Source organism: Pygocentrus nattereri, chromosome 3, assembly GCF_015220715.1.
Source record: "Pygocentrus nattereri isolate fPygNat1 chromosome 3, fPygNat1.pri, whole genome shotgun sequence".
NCBI lineage: Eukaryota > Metazoa > Chordata > Actinopteri > Characiformes > Serrasalmidae > Pygocentrus > Pygocentrus nattereri.
This window is the reverse complement of record NC_051213.1, coordinates 28,880,995-28,897,412: the sequence shown is the minus strand read 5'-3', so window position 1 is coordinate 28,897,412 and position 16,418 is coordinate 28,880,995. Positions and strand designations below refer to the sequence as shown.

The following is a 16,418-nucleotide window of genomic DNA, read 5'->3' as shown; positions in this document are numbered from 1 at the left end:
TGTTTTCTATAGCTTACACCATCACATCCTGGTCTTTGTTCATCATGAATCTTCTTTTTCATTTGTCTTAAAAATGATTTTTCCTCCTGCTGCGATCAGTGTCTGTTTGAAAGTAAATTTTAAAAGAAAAAAAGCACCAAGCCCCACACACATCATCTAAACCGCTTATCCTCCTGGGTCGCTGGGGTGCTGGAGCCTTTCCCAGCAGTCATTTGATGGAAGGCAGGATACACCTTGGACGGGTCACCAGTCCATCACAGGGCAGACAGACTTATATTAGATTTATACTTCCACACCTGCACACAGACTCACACCTCGGGGCAATTCATCATGTCCAATTGGCCTGACAGCATGTGGACGGAAACCGGAGAACCCAGGGAGAACATGCACACTCAAGGCAAAGGACCCTGGCCGCCCTTCTTGCTGTGACGCGACAGCGCTACCCACCGTGCCGCCGGACCGAGCCCCGTGACGAAAAAAAGAAAGAAGACCACGCCCCTTGACCAAGAAACTACCAAGCCCTCCTGATAAGGTCTTGCCTTGGCCACACCCCCTGCAACGTCATATGAGTTCTTCGGAGGCAGTCGAAGCTGCAAGCTTTTTTATCAGTAAATATGTGTTTAACAAAAAGTGTTGTTTGAGTGTTTTTGTGATTTTTAAACTTGATATTTGTATTTGTGCGCTGCACAGCCACGCCCCTTGAGAAACATTTTACCTTTAAAGGTCTGGGACTTCAGACGCATCAGGCTGTTTCATTTAGTAATAAATGACTAGTTTAAATGTAATAATAATAATAACAATAATAATAATAACAACAACAGCAACAACAACAACAATAATAATAATAATAATAATAATGCGTTCTATTGTTTCTGATTTTTACAGTCAGATCGTGTTCTCGCGCGCTTTTGCTTTTCTGAGCCGGCCTACGTCAGGGCCCGCGCCGGAAAGAGCGCGGTGGTTGTGAGTGTGGAGGGGGCGGGGCTTCGCCGCGCTAACGGAGCACAAACACTAAATAAACAGAAATAATAACGAATAAGTGAACAAACTCCTCCGCACTGCAGCTGGAAGAGACGGAGTAAACGCACAGAGGCGATCCAGTCTGCCCGAGAGGAGAGAGCCGGTTCAGAGGCCGCAGATCGGAGGTAAAATGTGTGAGTGCGCTGTTTAGCTAAACAGCTAAAGGCTAACGGCTTCAGAGAGAATAAACACCGAGAGAGAGAGAGGCGTTCATCTCAGGCGGCGGATTTTAGTCCGTGAAAGGTGCATAATCGGGCTTACTGGGCTTCATTTTTCACTCGGACTGCACTGAGCTTCTCTGTTCATTGTTCTCGGTTCGTCCGGGCTGGATGTTCTCTCGCTTTTCCACGGTTTTCTGTTTCTGTTGTCCTTCATAAAAACCGTTTAATTATGTATCTTTTACAGCTTTAAATCGAAATGTTCACTTTACACGCCGAACACTGAGAGGCTCAACAACTGATAGACCCAGATGTTTCATAGTAACGGATCTCACAATAACAAGAAGGATAACAAAAAAAGTCGACAGTAATGATGAGAATGTTAAAGTGTCCCACGGTGGTGGTGGTGGTGATGATGATGATGATGGTGATGATGAGAATAAGAACATAAAAAGCTGCTACATGGTCTAGTCGATGGACCAAAACTCGTCAGTGAGAATTGAGAAGCGTTTCTGCTCTGGCAGATGAGCCACGAGACTGAAATAAACCGATTCAGACATTTCTGAAGCATGACAATACCTAAAGGTGAATTCCACCAATTTTTCAAAATTTCTATTTAATTTTATTTTCAGTTGCTGAAATGTAAACACCAGTTGTTTGATGTGAAATGACTCGTTGTAGAGACTCAGATTTGTTTACAGTAGTGGTGATACGAGCCAGCTGTCGCCGTTTCTAGAAGCATTTTATTTACTGTCCGAAACCTCCAGTAAACGTACACATGTTTTCTGAGTTTTAGATGTAATGTTGATAATGGTAAAATAGCAGAAAGTTAAAAAAAAGTTTTCTTTAAGGACTATGTTGCCTTACAACGCTCTGAAAAATGTACCAGACTCTTCTCACACTGTCGTAAAACAGTGTCTAAGACATGACGAAGTGTATTCATAACCATTTAATGTAGTAACTTTCTGTGAGATTTTGGAGGAGGATATTTGATTCTTGTCACCACTGTGAACAATTCCGACTTTGTAGTTTCTCTAAAATGGAGCATCTCACACCAAAACACTCTGAATGACTTTGTTTACATCTTGACCGTTTAATTATGCAGAAACTTTGGTGGAGTTACCCTTAAAGGCTCTCTTAGGGTTTTACAACACAACAGAAACCTAATCTTGTGTTTTATAGTAATAAAAGCTCATTTAGACTTTAGGACTCTTTTTTATAAATATATAACTTAATGTTCAGGATCAAATGTATTAATATACTGTACTGTGTAATATTAATGTTCAAATGTATTGATACATTTAGGGAATGAGATTTGTTATTATTAATTATAGAGTCCTGCTTTCTAATTATGTTTTTTCCCCATGTTGATTAACTCCAGCATGGAGCAAGCAGAGGAACAAGGCAACTCTGGCTCCACTAATGGCAGTGCTCCTTCTGGGGGCAACTCTCGACCCCCCCAGATCGCGCAGATGTCTCTATATGAAAGACAGGCTGTGCAGGTGAGTGTTTCTCTAATGCAGTCACAACACTGATGCTGTGTTAACATGCAGAAAGTTAACCCTGCGTAAGCTTACTGCTTTTTATATAAAGTGTAGGTTAATTGCTTGCACAGTCGTATTGATCAGAGTTCAGAGGCAAACAGTGACTTGACATATAAATGACTAATGTGATTGGAAAACACATTTTCTTGGGTTCTGCCTGGTAAGAGTGAAAGTTGAATGTTTATTCCTTAGTCAGCAGCACACACATCATTTCAGTTACTTGGTGATGGTTTCAGAAAGGCAACTGTGGGATTGTTATGGATTCATCGCTGACAGCCTCACAAATGGAGTAAGACTGTAAGTGGTTGCTGTTTAAATGGGGGTTAACACTAGTGCTGGCAACAAGAAACACAGAAACACATTGTTTGCTGAGAATTCTTTCCCAGGGTTCTGATGCATGACAAATTTACTAATACAAGATGTGAAAAAAGCAATAACACAGATTTTTATCATAGGAAAATATGTTTGGAACGATATGTTTAACAGATACAGTGAAAAATTGATTGAATACATTGTTTCTGTTCTTCCTAATGCATTTATTTAATACATCACCAAGGATGCTTTGATAAGGGCCTTGTTTCAGTCTATTTGTGATCCTGATAACTATGTGAATGAAAACTGACTGACGATCAAATATTCATGATGTTAAGAAAAGCATATCCTTCATTCTTAAAGACATGTTTTCTAAATTCTCTTTCTTAGTACATTCTAATGCTTATTATTCAGTACATGGAAAACAGTACAAGAGAGTGACAGTTCTGGGCATTTAAGTGACTTGTTACAGTCTAGTATAGATGATGTTAATGGCAATCATATCTTGTCCCATAAGCAGTTAAATGGGAAAAATTAAAAGGTGATAAGTAATGCACAGTTTTCACTGTTCAGTCACTTGCTTTCAGTTGCTGTTACCATCTGTTCTGAGTTCTGAAGCCTCAGCTGCTGAGCAAACCAAACCTACAACATACTCAGTCAGCTAAGTGTGAAGGTTATGTCCCCTCACTGTGCGGTTTAGCTGACTGTTTTAAATTGTGTGTCTATCATCAGTTGTATGATATTTATAGTAGAATAGAACTGATCTTTGAAATATGAGTTGAAATACGATGTGTGTAGGCACTCCAGGCTCTTCAGAGGCAGCCCAATGCAGCGCAGTATTTCCAGCAACTCATGCTACAGCAGCAGATAAACAGTGCCCAGCTCCACAATCTCGCCGCTGTGCAACAGGTGAGACACAATCAGTTACTACACAGCACCCTTGCGAGCGATATGGTAAAAATAAAATCGCATAATGCACGTTAAGTATAAAATAACAACATAATGGAAATTTAGACTGCAGGATTATTGTGCTAAAAAATATATAATTGGGATCCAGATTCAGTGACAAACCACATGCGAGTTTTTCAGATCCTTATTCTACAGCTGGCATTCTCCCTCATATAACTTTGTTAGCTTCTATTATTTCTTAATAATTTATCCTGATATTCAAATTCTGCACAGATGACCCAGTGCTTCTCTGCATTCTTTTGGTTTGACGCCTAAGTACTGTCAAAATGACATTTTGGCACCCTTCTTCCAGAAAAACTTGTTCCCATTACTCTACACTGGAGAGTAGATCTCATGTACCGAAGTTTTTTTTGTTTCATTTATATACTCCACAGAATTTGTTGTCAGACTGAAAATCTACTTTATCATCTAAGTGGTGTTCAAAATATGCATGCGTAAAGTTAATTAGTCGGTGAAGTCTTCATGCACTTAACTGCATGCTATACATAATAGATATGTTTTTGGGCTCACTATAAAGTAGAATGATTGTACAACAATAATAAGGGCACGTGTTATGAAAGAGAATATTAGGGCGCTCATTTACATACAGCGCGAAGTACGTTAATGTTTTATGAAATTTAGTCTTTCTGAGATTTGTGGATAACTTGATCAGACAAATGCAGCAGCGTTTGTAGTGGTGCATTAAAAAAAAAAAGCTAGGCGTGCACCGTTCCTAAAAAAAAATGCAGCATTAGTGTACCTACATGGCTCATGTTATTTACATCTTAAAATTCCAACATAAATCAAAAAGAATAAAATAATAAATTGGCAGATTGCACAAATTCCAATCTTGGCCAGTTCTGATTATGCATCCTTTTCTAGTTTTTTTTCCTTTAAGAAGGAAGGAACAAGAGAAAAACAATGAGTAAAAATAATCAAGTAAATAGGATAGTGATGAGAAGATCATCTACTTGTTACTGTGGAGTTTATTAGTGCATTATATGCTAGTTATAATACATGCAGTTGGTGAGTGTTCTAGAAGTGAGATATGCAAGCTGTAGATACTGTAACTGATTTGATCCTGGCTGCATGGCTTTATATGACATTAGAAGTAGAAACCTCTAGCATCAGCCTAACACTGCAGAAAAGAAGTGCATTTTACCAGTTCAGGACCATTTCCAGCTTTATTCTGCTTATTTCTTCCAGGCCACCCTTGCTGCCAGTCGCCAGTCCAGTTCCCCTAGCAACAGCGTCTCTGCCGCCACCAGCACAGCTCAATGCACGGTAAATCTTTAAAACGTGATGTTGCAGGGCTGAAACTCTCACTATAGCGCACACCTGCAGAAAACATGCAGAAAGGGCTTTTTAAATGTGCTTTCTGTTAAATTAATGTGCTTTTTTTGTAAACAACATAATCAGGTCCTTGTCATGGTGTTAGTCGTTGTGCTGCGCACTGCTGAGACATTCAGTGTTGCGATTGACGTTGATTAAGCATGTGTTTATGCTGAGTGGTCTAGTATTTCTCAAACAGGTCAACTTAAGCACCACCTCGGGGGGTGGGACCATGACGAATCCCCGGCCAATAGGTCCTGCAACGTCTGCAACATCAACAGCTCTTAGCCAGTCAGTGTTGCTGGGAGGAAACTCAGCTGGGCAGGGTCAGATGTACCTGAGAGTAAGTTTTTAGTACACATTGATATATTAAAAAGGTCCCAGAATTAAAGGAAAATTCTAAAAATTAAATGGATAAGATGTAAACAAAGTAATTTTTATTTTATTTTATTTTTTGATGCTTTCTATCATAGCATATTATTCCATGAATCATTTGTACTCTGCCTGATGCCCAAGACATTGTTTTACAATAGTTTTGCAATAAAGTTTTGGGTTCTATATATTACATATAAAAACTCAGAAGGCATGTGTAGATTTACTGGTGATAGAATATAATATGACGGAATATAGATAGAATAGAATATAAAATGATAATATTTGCATTGTAGATATCAATGCAAGCCCAGGTTTCCATCACCACCACTGTAAAGAAATCCTGGTTTCTCTATAACATCAAACTGCTCTGAATGAATGAAGCCTAGCTGTGAATATGTGAGCAATTTAATTTAAAAGTTCTCTCTCTCTACAGGTGAACCGCTCTCTCAGGGCTCCTCTCACTCCTCAGCTCATCTTCATGCCTGGTGGCACAGCAACAGCTACGGTGGCAACAGTTACCCAGCAGCAGCCCCAGCAGCAGCAGCCCCAACAACAACAGCAGCAGCAGCAGCAGCAAGAAGTCCCTCCTACGTCATCAAGTAACCAGTCAGACAATGACCAGGTAAGACTGACATCTGTTCCATTTAGAGGTTAACAGGGTATTAAAGAAAGTCTGGTGGCCATTCTTGAGCTATTTTTCATTCTTGAGTTTGTCATGGTTCTTGCTGTTTCTAAGTGCTCACCTCTACCTGGCCCATACCTGTCTACAGGTCCAGAACCTGGCCATGCGCTGTGTGTCCACCCCCCGTGTGGCTGCTGTCAAGACTGAGTTTCCTGACAGGAAGGACACTGGTAAGGGTTTCAGAATGGTTCAGTGAGTGGTCAGTAAATGTGGCCAGTGTGACCACTGAGCACTCTTTGCTTGACCTGTCAGACTCTGTTAGCGATTTACTTTTTAGTTTAAGCACTTCTGTCTAGGGCTGCAATTATTATTCTAAAGTGGATGATGATGAAAGTTGATTTTGTCAATGCGTTGTAGGCTACAAAGGGCTTTATAACATTCATATGATACATGCCATCTTTCCATGAGATTGCAACATACTACAGAAAGCTCTGTATCACTGTTCTTTTGTTCCTTAAAAAAAGAAGAAATTGTCACAAAAACAGAATTTGAATGATGGTGGCAGCAAAGTGAGAGAAGCTGAAGAACACAAGACATAGAATGCCCAAGGTGTAGGAGTTTTCATCCCCAAGTATAGCAACATGGCACAGCATAATGCAAACCAGAGATGGTGTCTACTACATCTTCCAGTACTTATTTACTCCTTACTACAGCACTGACTCATTTCTTATTCTGAATACCTGGTTTCAGTTCTTACCAGGCTGGAATGACCCAACTCTGTTTTGTTCCACAAACAACCAGTATTCCCATGTTCACCATGGTGACAGCAGTGGAAACAAGCGGAGCAGGGGTGTGCCTTATATCGGCCCTTATATCGGCCCCTCCCTGTATCTCAGACCAGTCAGAATGCAACAATGAATCAGAGCAGCTCTTCCTCAATGGGTCACTCTGCTGATAGGCAGGATATCAGCGAAGAGTGAATAGAGTGAATTATTCTCTAACTTTCTCTCTCCTGATCTCTCTCTCTATTTGTCTCTCTCTCAGGGACATTCTCTCTTGGTCAGACTCAGCCTCAGCAGCAGCAGTTTGGTCAGTCAGTGCAGCAGATCTCAGCCCAACCCCAGCAGCTCGCCAGCACCAAGCTTGCCACTTTCAACTCCACCAGTAACGCCACACTGACCGGCATCAGTGTCAAAGCCCCAAACTCGGCCACCCTGCCCACCCAGCAGCCCGGTGGTGCTGCCTCTGCTACTCCCTCATCCTCTGCGTCCTCTCCCTCACTCCCGCTGTCCCAGCTTCTTCTCTCTCCATCCGGACTATGCCAGGCACGGGGCGTGACTGCACCTGCTGCCACAGTTACGCATATCTTGGTGCCCACCTCCAATGTGCCCACGTCTTCCCAGGGTTACCCCGTAGGCTCTGTGGCCCCCAAATCCAATATGGCAGCTCAGACACTTGTGGTTCAGCCGCTGCAGCAGTCTGGAGGAAACCTCGGCACAGAGAAAGTGGGGCATGGGACAGGACCAGTGCCTATTCAGCCCAAAACGGCCCAGAGTCATCGCCTGCCCACACAGATTCCCCCACGCCACCCTCCCCCGATCCTACCTGCGCCACCCAGCAGTGGACAGGCAACGCACCACCCGCCCCATGTTCCGGTCCAGCTGGTGGGAGCCAGACAAGGTACACTGGGGAACTCTTTAGCTCAGGCCCGCAACTGCTGCTCCCACCAGGATGGCACAGCCGCAGCTGCCGTCACCATAAACAGCTCTGCCGGTAACGTGGTTACCATGGTGACATCAGTGGAAACAGGTGGAGCAGGGGTGTGCCTTAAATCAGCCCAAAGTGCCCTCCCTGTATCTCAGATGCAGACCAATCAGAATGCAGCGTTGAATCAGAGTGGTTCTTCCTCCATGGGTCAATCAGCTGACGGGCAGGATAACAGCGCCACAGGGACCTCAGCTGAAGACTCTGTGTTTGAGCAATCTGGTACATCCCAGGTTAGTATTAAAAGATGTGCTGAACTGAATTGGCGCCAGAAAAGCAAATTCAAAACAGACCTGTCACATAGGCCGTGCAAACGATTGTTCAGTCCACACTTTCTCTGACTTGCTTTAGGTGTGAATAGCCAGTTTCTTTTTCTTTCTAAGTAATTTTACAACTCTTTTCAAACTTGACAACACATTCCACAGATCTGTTTATTCTGAGAAAATCATAATTTTTATTGCTGTTTGTCAGACAAAATCATCATCATCAGATAAAAATAGTAGCTTTTAGGAGCTGCTCTGCAACTGCTAGGCCAGCAATTTTATACATTTCTGTGAAATGTATGTTATGCTCGTTTGTGAAAGTGGGAAAAAATTTACTCAACATGACATAAAGGCTTGTAGGAGATGTATCTGTTCTGTCTTACATATGACTAAAAGCACTTCAGAAACGTCAGTTGGCTTTTATATCTTAAATATTTAAAATCGTGCAGCTGGCTCTTTAGATCTCTTTCTTCTGTCCTAGACAAAGCCTGTGACTGGTTCCTTGAAGAGGAAATCAGAATCGGATGTAACCAATGAGATGTCAGTAGACGCTTCTGCCCATTGCTGTCCATCAATAACAGACTCCGCCCCTCCCCTTTCTCCAGCTCCTTCATTGGACACTGGTGAGTGTAATGATGTATGAATGTGGCTAATTCTTGACTAATAACTAAAACCAAAATTCACACTCAGCTGAATAAAGAAAGAAAGGGTTTATTTTATATAATTCACGACAACATATAAAACATGTGATTCTGAAGTTCCTCCAACAGAGGGCCATCTTATTAGCACTTAAGTTAATGTTTGTCATCCAGAGAAGAAACAGCCGTGAACCCCAACAGCAGCTAACAAACATGTGTTTTCAGTAGCAACTTTGAATGGTAGAGATAAAAAAAATTACCAGAACATATTAAAGATTATGAAGGTAGTTTCAATAAAGAATTTTCTTAAATAAAGCATGTAAGCTGAATAGTGTTTAAAGTTCAACTGCAGTGGAGCATCTTAAAAGTGTTTGACTGTTTAGCTGCAGCAAACATAACAGCTGTATAGCTGCATAACAAACATAATTTTATTGTTTTATTGTATATATATATATATATTGTATTTATTGTATTTATTGTATATATATATATTTGTTTCATTTTTAAAAAATATATTTTGTTCTAATTTTTTAATTATAAAATTCAGATGAGTTTTTAGCAGTAGATTTTGGCATTTCATTGTAGACCCATTTAACCTTTCACATTTTTTATTTGGACCCAAACACAGAAAGTTGACTTGACCGTTTTTAGTGGCCAAAATTTCTGAGCATCCCTATTTATTGGATATAGTCTGACAGTGATCATCTTCTGTGTTTTATGGTACATTTATTCTGACATCTGTCTCTCTTTCTCTCTTTCTCTCTGTAACTTTATCTCTCTCCAGCTCCAGAGGTAGCATTCAGCACTCCGCCAACTCTCTCTCTGCCTCTGCCTCTGCCTCGAGGCGATCGAGCCCCTCTTCCACAGGCTGTGGTTAAGCCGCAGGTGCTCACTCACCTCATTGAAGGATTTGTTATCCAGGAGGGAGCAGAACCTTTTCCTGTGAGTCTCTCCTCTCCTGCTTCTGGAGATTAAATGCCCTGCAGATGACCAGCTCTAATCTTACAGACACAATACTAGTGATCAAATGTCTTTATAGTCCATGATCAGATTAATTAGGGCTATTAGAATAAAGGTGGAACAACCTGCATTTCTGGAAAGCTGTTTTAAGACAATGTCCGTTGTAGTAGAAGCTTTAAATTAAATCTGAGTTGTATTGAATGAACTTAAAAATGTAATTCAGTTATGAATTTAAATCTGTGAATCTTAGATCTTAGATGTGTGGTATGAGGGCAGAGGACACCTGCAAAATGTGGTAAAAATGTTAGTCAGGTATTGTCAGTTTAAGCATTCCTTTGAATATATGTACAGTGTTGTAAAAAGTATTTGCCCTTCCCCTGTTTTCTTATATTTTTGATAATTTATCACATTTAAATGTTTCAGGCAATCCAACATTGATCATAATTGAGGCAGGTGAGGACTGTAGTTCTTTAGGTGTTTATCTGGGTTCTTCTGTGACTTCATGGATGAGTCGTCGATGCGCTCTTGGTGAAATTTTGGTAGGCTGACCACTCCTAGGAAGGTTTTCCACTGTTCTAAGTTTTCTCTGTTTGTGGATAATGGCTCTTACTGTCGTTACCTTGAGTTCCAGAGCCTTAGCAATGGCTTTGTAACCCTTTCCAGACTGGTAGATTTCAGTGACTTTGTTTCACCTCTGTTTTTGAATCCCTGTAGAATGTGGCACCATGTGCTGCTTTTTGAGTCCTTCTAGCCTGATTCACATTGCCTGTTTATTCACAGTTTCTGTTTAAGTGATATTTAGATTCAACAGGTCTAGCAGTAATCATATCCGAGTGGGGCTAGTGAAGCTAAACCCAGTAATCAATTGAATCTGATCAACTGGTTGATTTAGTAGCCATTTGATGACTGACTTTTTTACACAGGGCCATGGATGCCTGAGCAGTGTTTCCTGCAATAAATGAAATCATCGTTTAAAAACAGACTTTTGTTTTTACATGGGTCTTTGCCTCATAATAAATGTAGTTTGATCTGAAATATTAATTTGTATCAAATAGACCAAAATAGAAAAATGGGAAAGGGCAAATACTTTTTCACAGCACTGTATATGTGTTATTTATGATTGATACTAACATAAAGGTGCAGAGGCATGTGAGCTGGGTCTACATGTAAACCATGACTTTTGACCACAGGTGACTGGTCCAATAAAAGAGCGGACAGAAGGCGTTCCTGTCGCTATGCCTCTTGCAATGCAGTCTGAAAATAGTGCTCCCTCTGGTGAGTGTGCGCCAGCCACTGATTCATGGTTGGGAATGTGTATGTTATGGTCCTGCCTCTGAAACTGACTTTCTACATTCACAGTGCTGAAGTGTGAGTTCTGTGAGAGCTTCGCTCCTGCCAGCCAGTTCCGAGGGTCTAAACGCTTCTGCTCCAAAACCTGCGCTAAGAGGTACTGCAGTGAGCTTTATTAAAGCATAAATAAACATTGGCTGGTGGTGCCGAGTGCAGTCAGTACCATATTTGTGTCTGTAAAAGAGGATTTAATTATGATTGGAAACTTGGGAGTTTAGAGTTTGTTTGGTGGCAAGAAAACATCTTTTACATTTTTGCCATATTGTTCTCATTTTCGAAACATACCAGAAAAAACAAACTCAGGACTTTCAATATAGAATTTAATTTGAATGTTAACACAATACATTATGTTCGTATTATGCAATTACATAATTGTGTAATTAAATAGTACAGCAAAATGATAAAAAAACAGGTCTAGATGAGGCTTAACCATTGTTCCTTTCAGTTTCAGGAACCAGTAACCAGTATCCACATTTGTGCTCTGCAATATCTTAAAAGTCATGTGTACAGACTTTTATTAGAAATACAACCACCAGCCTTTCATTAGAAAGCAGCCTGTTCACCTGCTGGCGACTTTTGCAGGTATAACGTGAGCTGCAGCCATCACTTCCGCTCTAGCCGAGGCCGCAGCGGTGGAGAGCAGCAGCCACCACCCGCCGTGGTGCAGGATAGCATTGCCAGGCGTAGAGGTCCTCGCAGAAGTAGCTCGGAGATTGCTTGTGCTAAAATAGCAGGCAGACACCTTTCAGTAAAGGTGAGCACTGAAAGATGGACCGCAAGAAGGAGAAAAAAATATGGCTAAGAATTGTTTTATACCTTTTACTGGAGGGACACACTTTAATCCACACCCTGATGGCTAGATAAATTATTTAATTACTCAATAATTCATAGTATTGCTAAATAATAAGTCTTTTAATTATTAGGGTTAGGATTGTTAGTGACAGTTTAACATTTTTTATTTATATCTTCAATTTTAGCCTCAATAGATAGTGTTCATGAATTAATTGTTAAAATAATTTACTTAATTCTCTCTCTCTCTCTCTCTCTCTCTCTCTCTCTCTCTCTCTCTCTCTCTCTCTCCCCCCCCATTCTTTCTCTCAGTGCCGTTCGGAGTCCAGTCGTTCAGAGGACATCTCCAGCTGTGAGGGAGAGGAAGAGGAGGAAGACTCTCTCTCCCTCTCTCCAAGCTCCTCTTTCTCTTGCCCTCGCCCTGCCCACTGCGGCCCTCAGTTGGATGACACTACTCAAGGCAGCCTCCCATTGGATGGGGACCACTTTCTATCTGCTAGCCCTGCCCACTGGAGTGTGGAAGAAGTGTGTCGGTTCATTTCTTCTCTACAAGGTAAGTTTTCCAATCTATGCCTGGTAGATTTTAGTCAGGCCTTGTTTGCACATTGTGTTGTCCGTAAGGGTAACTGTCAACTCTCTGATGTCCCTGCTGGTCGTTTCTGATCATGTTAGATCTGATATAATTAGATGACTAGATGACTAGTCAAAAGCTGCCCACAGTGTCTCGGCTGATCAACTGCAACTTAGGGAAAAGCACAGTTGTGTAAATGATGTTGTTTACTAAACCATTGTTGTAATGTCTTTCATTATCACACTATCTCACCATCTGTCCTCATTCTCCTCTCTGACATGCACTTCCAGGCTGTGAGGACCTGGCAGGTCAGTTCCTGTCTCAGGAGATTGATGGACAGGCACTGCTTTTGCTCAAAGAGGAGCATCTAATGACCACCATGAACATCAAACTGGGCCCTGCCCTCAAGATCTGTGCTTCCATCAACAACCTGAGAGACTAAAGAGGGAAGGGAAGCAGGAGAGGGGGGTGGAAAACTTTTTTCTTTCCTTTACCAGCATAACAGACATGATGTAGGATGAGGAGCTGGCAGTAGTGTCTGAGTGACAGGGAGGAGAATCTCTTTTAGCCTTTATCAGTTATGTTACAGTGGAAGAGTGACCTATGTTAGAGACTTCTAAAGATGACCCAGAATTATGGGGCTTTCAGACTTTTTCAATCATATGTCGCATGGTCCTAAATCGGGTGTCAGCTGGTTTTCAGCTACACCACCATGGGGTAACAGGAGTTTGGCACATTGATTCTACCAGTAGTACACTCCTAAAAATAAGGGTTCTTTAATGGTTTTTGGCTTACAGTTACAACACTAGGACAAAACTTTAATTGGAATAGAACTTTACATTAAAAGGAGGTCTTTTGAACTTAATAAAAAATAGTTCTTGAAGGAACTAGAAGTGGTTTCTCTATGGGATTGCTCCAAAGGCCCACCTTTATTTTAAAGAGTGTAGCTTGTAGCTTGTGTTAGGTAACATATGAAGGAAGGGAACCTGGTGGGGAGATTTAGGTTTGGACCTTTGACGGCATCCACAAGGAGAGTGGTTTCACAGGGCAGAGAGAAGAGAAGAGGTAGATCATTCAGATTTGAATGGGAGCTGATTTGCAGTGATTTTCCTGGATGTTGAATGTGCTAATACCCTTTTTTATATATATTTCTTATGTGAGTTGAAGCGATGATGTATGAATGTGTGATGTAGAGAATGACTGTGGGGGTTTTTGTTGGTGACTTATATCAAAGAAATGTAATCGGCGTGTGATTGTTGATACGATGACTGAAGGTAGTTAGTTTTACCCTTATAGTGCACCTGACCAGTAGAGTCAGACCCTGACTAAGTTGCCTTACTCTGTACGGTAGTGCTTTGTGTAGTGTTTTATGGGTGTGTGTGATTTTCTTTCCACAGCGGCTGCAGTTTCCACAGTGTCACTCGCTGCATACAGAATTAAAAGAATTGTTTGGCAAAAAAAAAATAAAATTTCCACAAATTTTTGTCTGTACCCCAAATTAAGTCGATCGTTGATCAGCTAAGACAAGTTTGCTTCTTTAATTTTGCAATGGAGCTGCGAAACTGATGGAGTTCAACAAGTAATTGAATCTTACATCCACCGCTTAGCATCACATGTAAACTGCATGATGTCATCTTTAAATCATCCCATGCCTCAAAAGACATGGAATTGTTAAATAATATTAAATACATTTGCTTATTTGGTTTCTATCACTGGCATGGCATGGCTACAACGAGGGATGGGCAATACGACAAAAACATAACATTACAAGACTTCAAGACCATGTCGAAAAACACAATAAGCACTAGTGATATTTCAGGCGAGGACCACTTTTTGACATTATACAAGCTCTTTTTTGGGGGTCACCAAATTAAATCTTTAGTTGTTGTTTTGTTTACTTATAGACAGCAGTGACAAAGTAGCACAAATCTGCCCTGGAATCATTTTCAACACTTCTTTACTATTATTGTTTGTTCACGCAGCAGTTATTAGTAGTCCTTTCTTTTGGGGTTTTGGGGTATTTTGCAAAAGTATTTTTAGTAACATGCAGAACATTCTAACATGCCTTTATAATGGGCAACAAAGCTGCGTACTTAGAATTGCAGGCATATATTTACTCATTTTGGATTTAATTGCTGTATGTAAACTAGCCACCTGACATTGCTTGCCTCATTTGTCAGACCAAATCTGCAACCCTGATAATATCGCAATATTTTGTTTTTTTCTGATATTTCGATAATTGGTGGGGGGGCAACAGAAAAAAGCAATAGTGCCATAATTGAAAAATACTATCAAAAACTGTGTGCAGATGATTTTTATGCAACATTTTACACACACCACTGCACTAAATCCAGTTAAATGTGTCCAACTCTGCTGTCTCTGTAGTAAAGTGCAGTAAGTGTTCTTTAAGTGATAGAGATATCTACGAGATGCTCAGAAAAGCATATTCTCATGTAATGTAATTTATAATAGTAACTATAAATGTCATATTGCCTGTTTCTAGCTGAGGCTTCTGTTTTTAACTGGGTTTAGATTAAATTTAGTATATTATACAGGGTCTGAGTTTGTCATTCAAGTCTGTCTGAGATTACTACGTGAGTGTTAAATCCTTATAATTCAGTGCTGTTTGTGATTATTTTAATTGGTGGGATATAAGCCTCCATTACTTGTTAGACACATTAGCCACATAGCTGCGGTGCCAAACTTGAATGTCTTGGCTGATCAAAACATTTTGGGTACGGCAAAAAATCTGTTGGATTTATTATTTATCTGTTGGAACTATTCATTTAAGCAGTAAAACATGGTCAGACTGTTACTGTGGCACTTTTTTTTACTGTTTTATCTCCAGGATCAGGTCATTGTAATCTCTTGTCTCTGAATGCTGGTCAGTGGAGAGGTGGGGAAATGCAGCTGCTGTGAAGGAAGACGCTCTGCATTTCATCTCGTTAGTCAGTATTAAGGAATGTGTTTTTTTTTTTTTTTCCCTCTCTCTTCTTATTGTATTGGAAGATGTTGAAAGGTGTTAGGTGCCCCATTGCCCAGTCATAGATTTTAAGACACAAGACTATTTTTTTTTCTCTACAGTAGCTGATTTTAGGAGCCTTTTTTTTTCATTTGTACTGAGAAACAAGAATCATTATTTTTTTCCTTTAGGGGTGGGAGGTGTTCATTTTAAACTTTCAGTAGGTAAGTATCAGTAGTTTGACCTGCAAGCTTTGCAGTATCTGTGTACAGGTATGATGGAAATGGAGAGGGAAACACCTGGAATGGCTCTATGGGGGTCGAGAGCTGGCCAAAGCTGTTATAGTGGGCTAGTTTCTTTGTATCCGGATATACCAATAAAACAGGTGCTAAAACAATGATTTCTGCTGTTGTGTTTTTTTCTCCTGTTGGTCTAGAACAGTATCCTCTTAGTGAGAAATCTCAAAGTGCTCTCTGATTTGCCACCACACCAAACCCACAGTACCTTAACAACACAAGAGAATAGGAACTTTGCCACCATTTACAGCAGCATTGTGTGCTTTAGAGCTAAATCACAGTAAATTATGAAGTAAAGCAATAAATATAGCTCAGTGTATAACCTTATTTATCGTAAGCAGTACATGGAAAAAACAGAACATTTAGTGTTTTAGTGTATTTAATGTAGTGTATTACTGGCTATTCCAAACACGTTATAGACTACATAAAGCAAAGGTGTCTTCTGGTGTGGGTCTTTCTGTTCTTTCATGTGTTTACTGTCGTATGCTTGTATGAATTCCACCAGTTTTTAAAG

The 16,418-nt window shown here is 40.6% G+C and overlaps 1 protein-coding gene across 2 annotated transcripts; it reads left to right on the top strand.

Annotated features, from left to right (window-relative positions):
• The first annotated feature begins 962 nt into the window (after positions 1-962).
• phc1 (polyhomeotic homolog 1) lies at positions 963-16,008 on the top strand. 2 transcript variants are annotated; one of them, XM_017724440.2, is made up of 15 exons: positions 963-1,145; positions 2,560-2,680; positions 3,833-3,943; positions 5,189-5,266; positions 5,514-5,657; positions 6,123-6,311; positions 6,460-6,541; positions 7,356-8,308; positions 8,820-8,961; positions 9,761-9,918; positions 11,127-11,211; positions 11,296-11,383; positions 11,869-12,040; positions 12,388-12,628; positions 12,937-16,008. In XM_017724440.2, exons 2-15 carry the CDS (start codon positions 2,561-2,563, stop codon positions 13,086-13,088), a joined length of 2,715 nt encoding a protein of 904 aa, XP_017579929.1. In that variant the 5' UTR covers positions 963-1,145; position 2,560; the 3' UTR covers positions 13,089-16,008. The 2 variants fall into 2 exon arrangements, with proteins under 2 accessions (XP_017579929.1, XP_037393104.1); XM_037537207.1 differs by lacking the exon at positions 963-1,145 and adding an exon at positions 1,245-1,263.
• The last annotated feature ends 410 nt before the right edge of the window (positions 16,009-16,418 follow it).

Excerpts from the sequence above, each read along its gene's own strand:
- phc1 (XM_017724440.2), top strand. The coding sequence starts at position 2,561 with ATGGAGCAAGCAGAGGAACAAGGCAACTCTGGCTCCACTAATGGCAGT. Across the intron at positions 8,309-8,819 it reads AGCAATCTGGTACATCCCAG|ACAAAGCCTGTGACTGGTTC; the intron begins GTTAGTATTAAA and ends CTTCTGTCCTAG. Across the intron at positions 11,384-11,868 it reads TCCAAAACCTGCGCTAAGAG|GTATAACGTGAGCTGCAGCC; the intron begins GTACTGCAGTGA and ends CGACTTTTGCAG.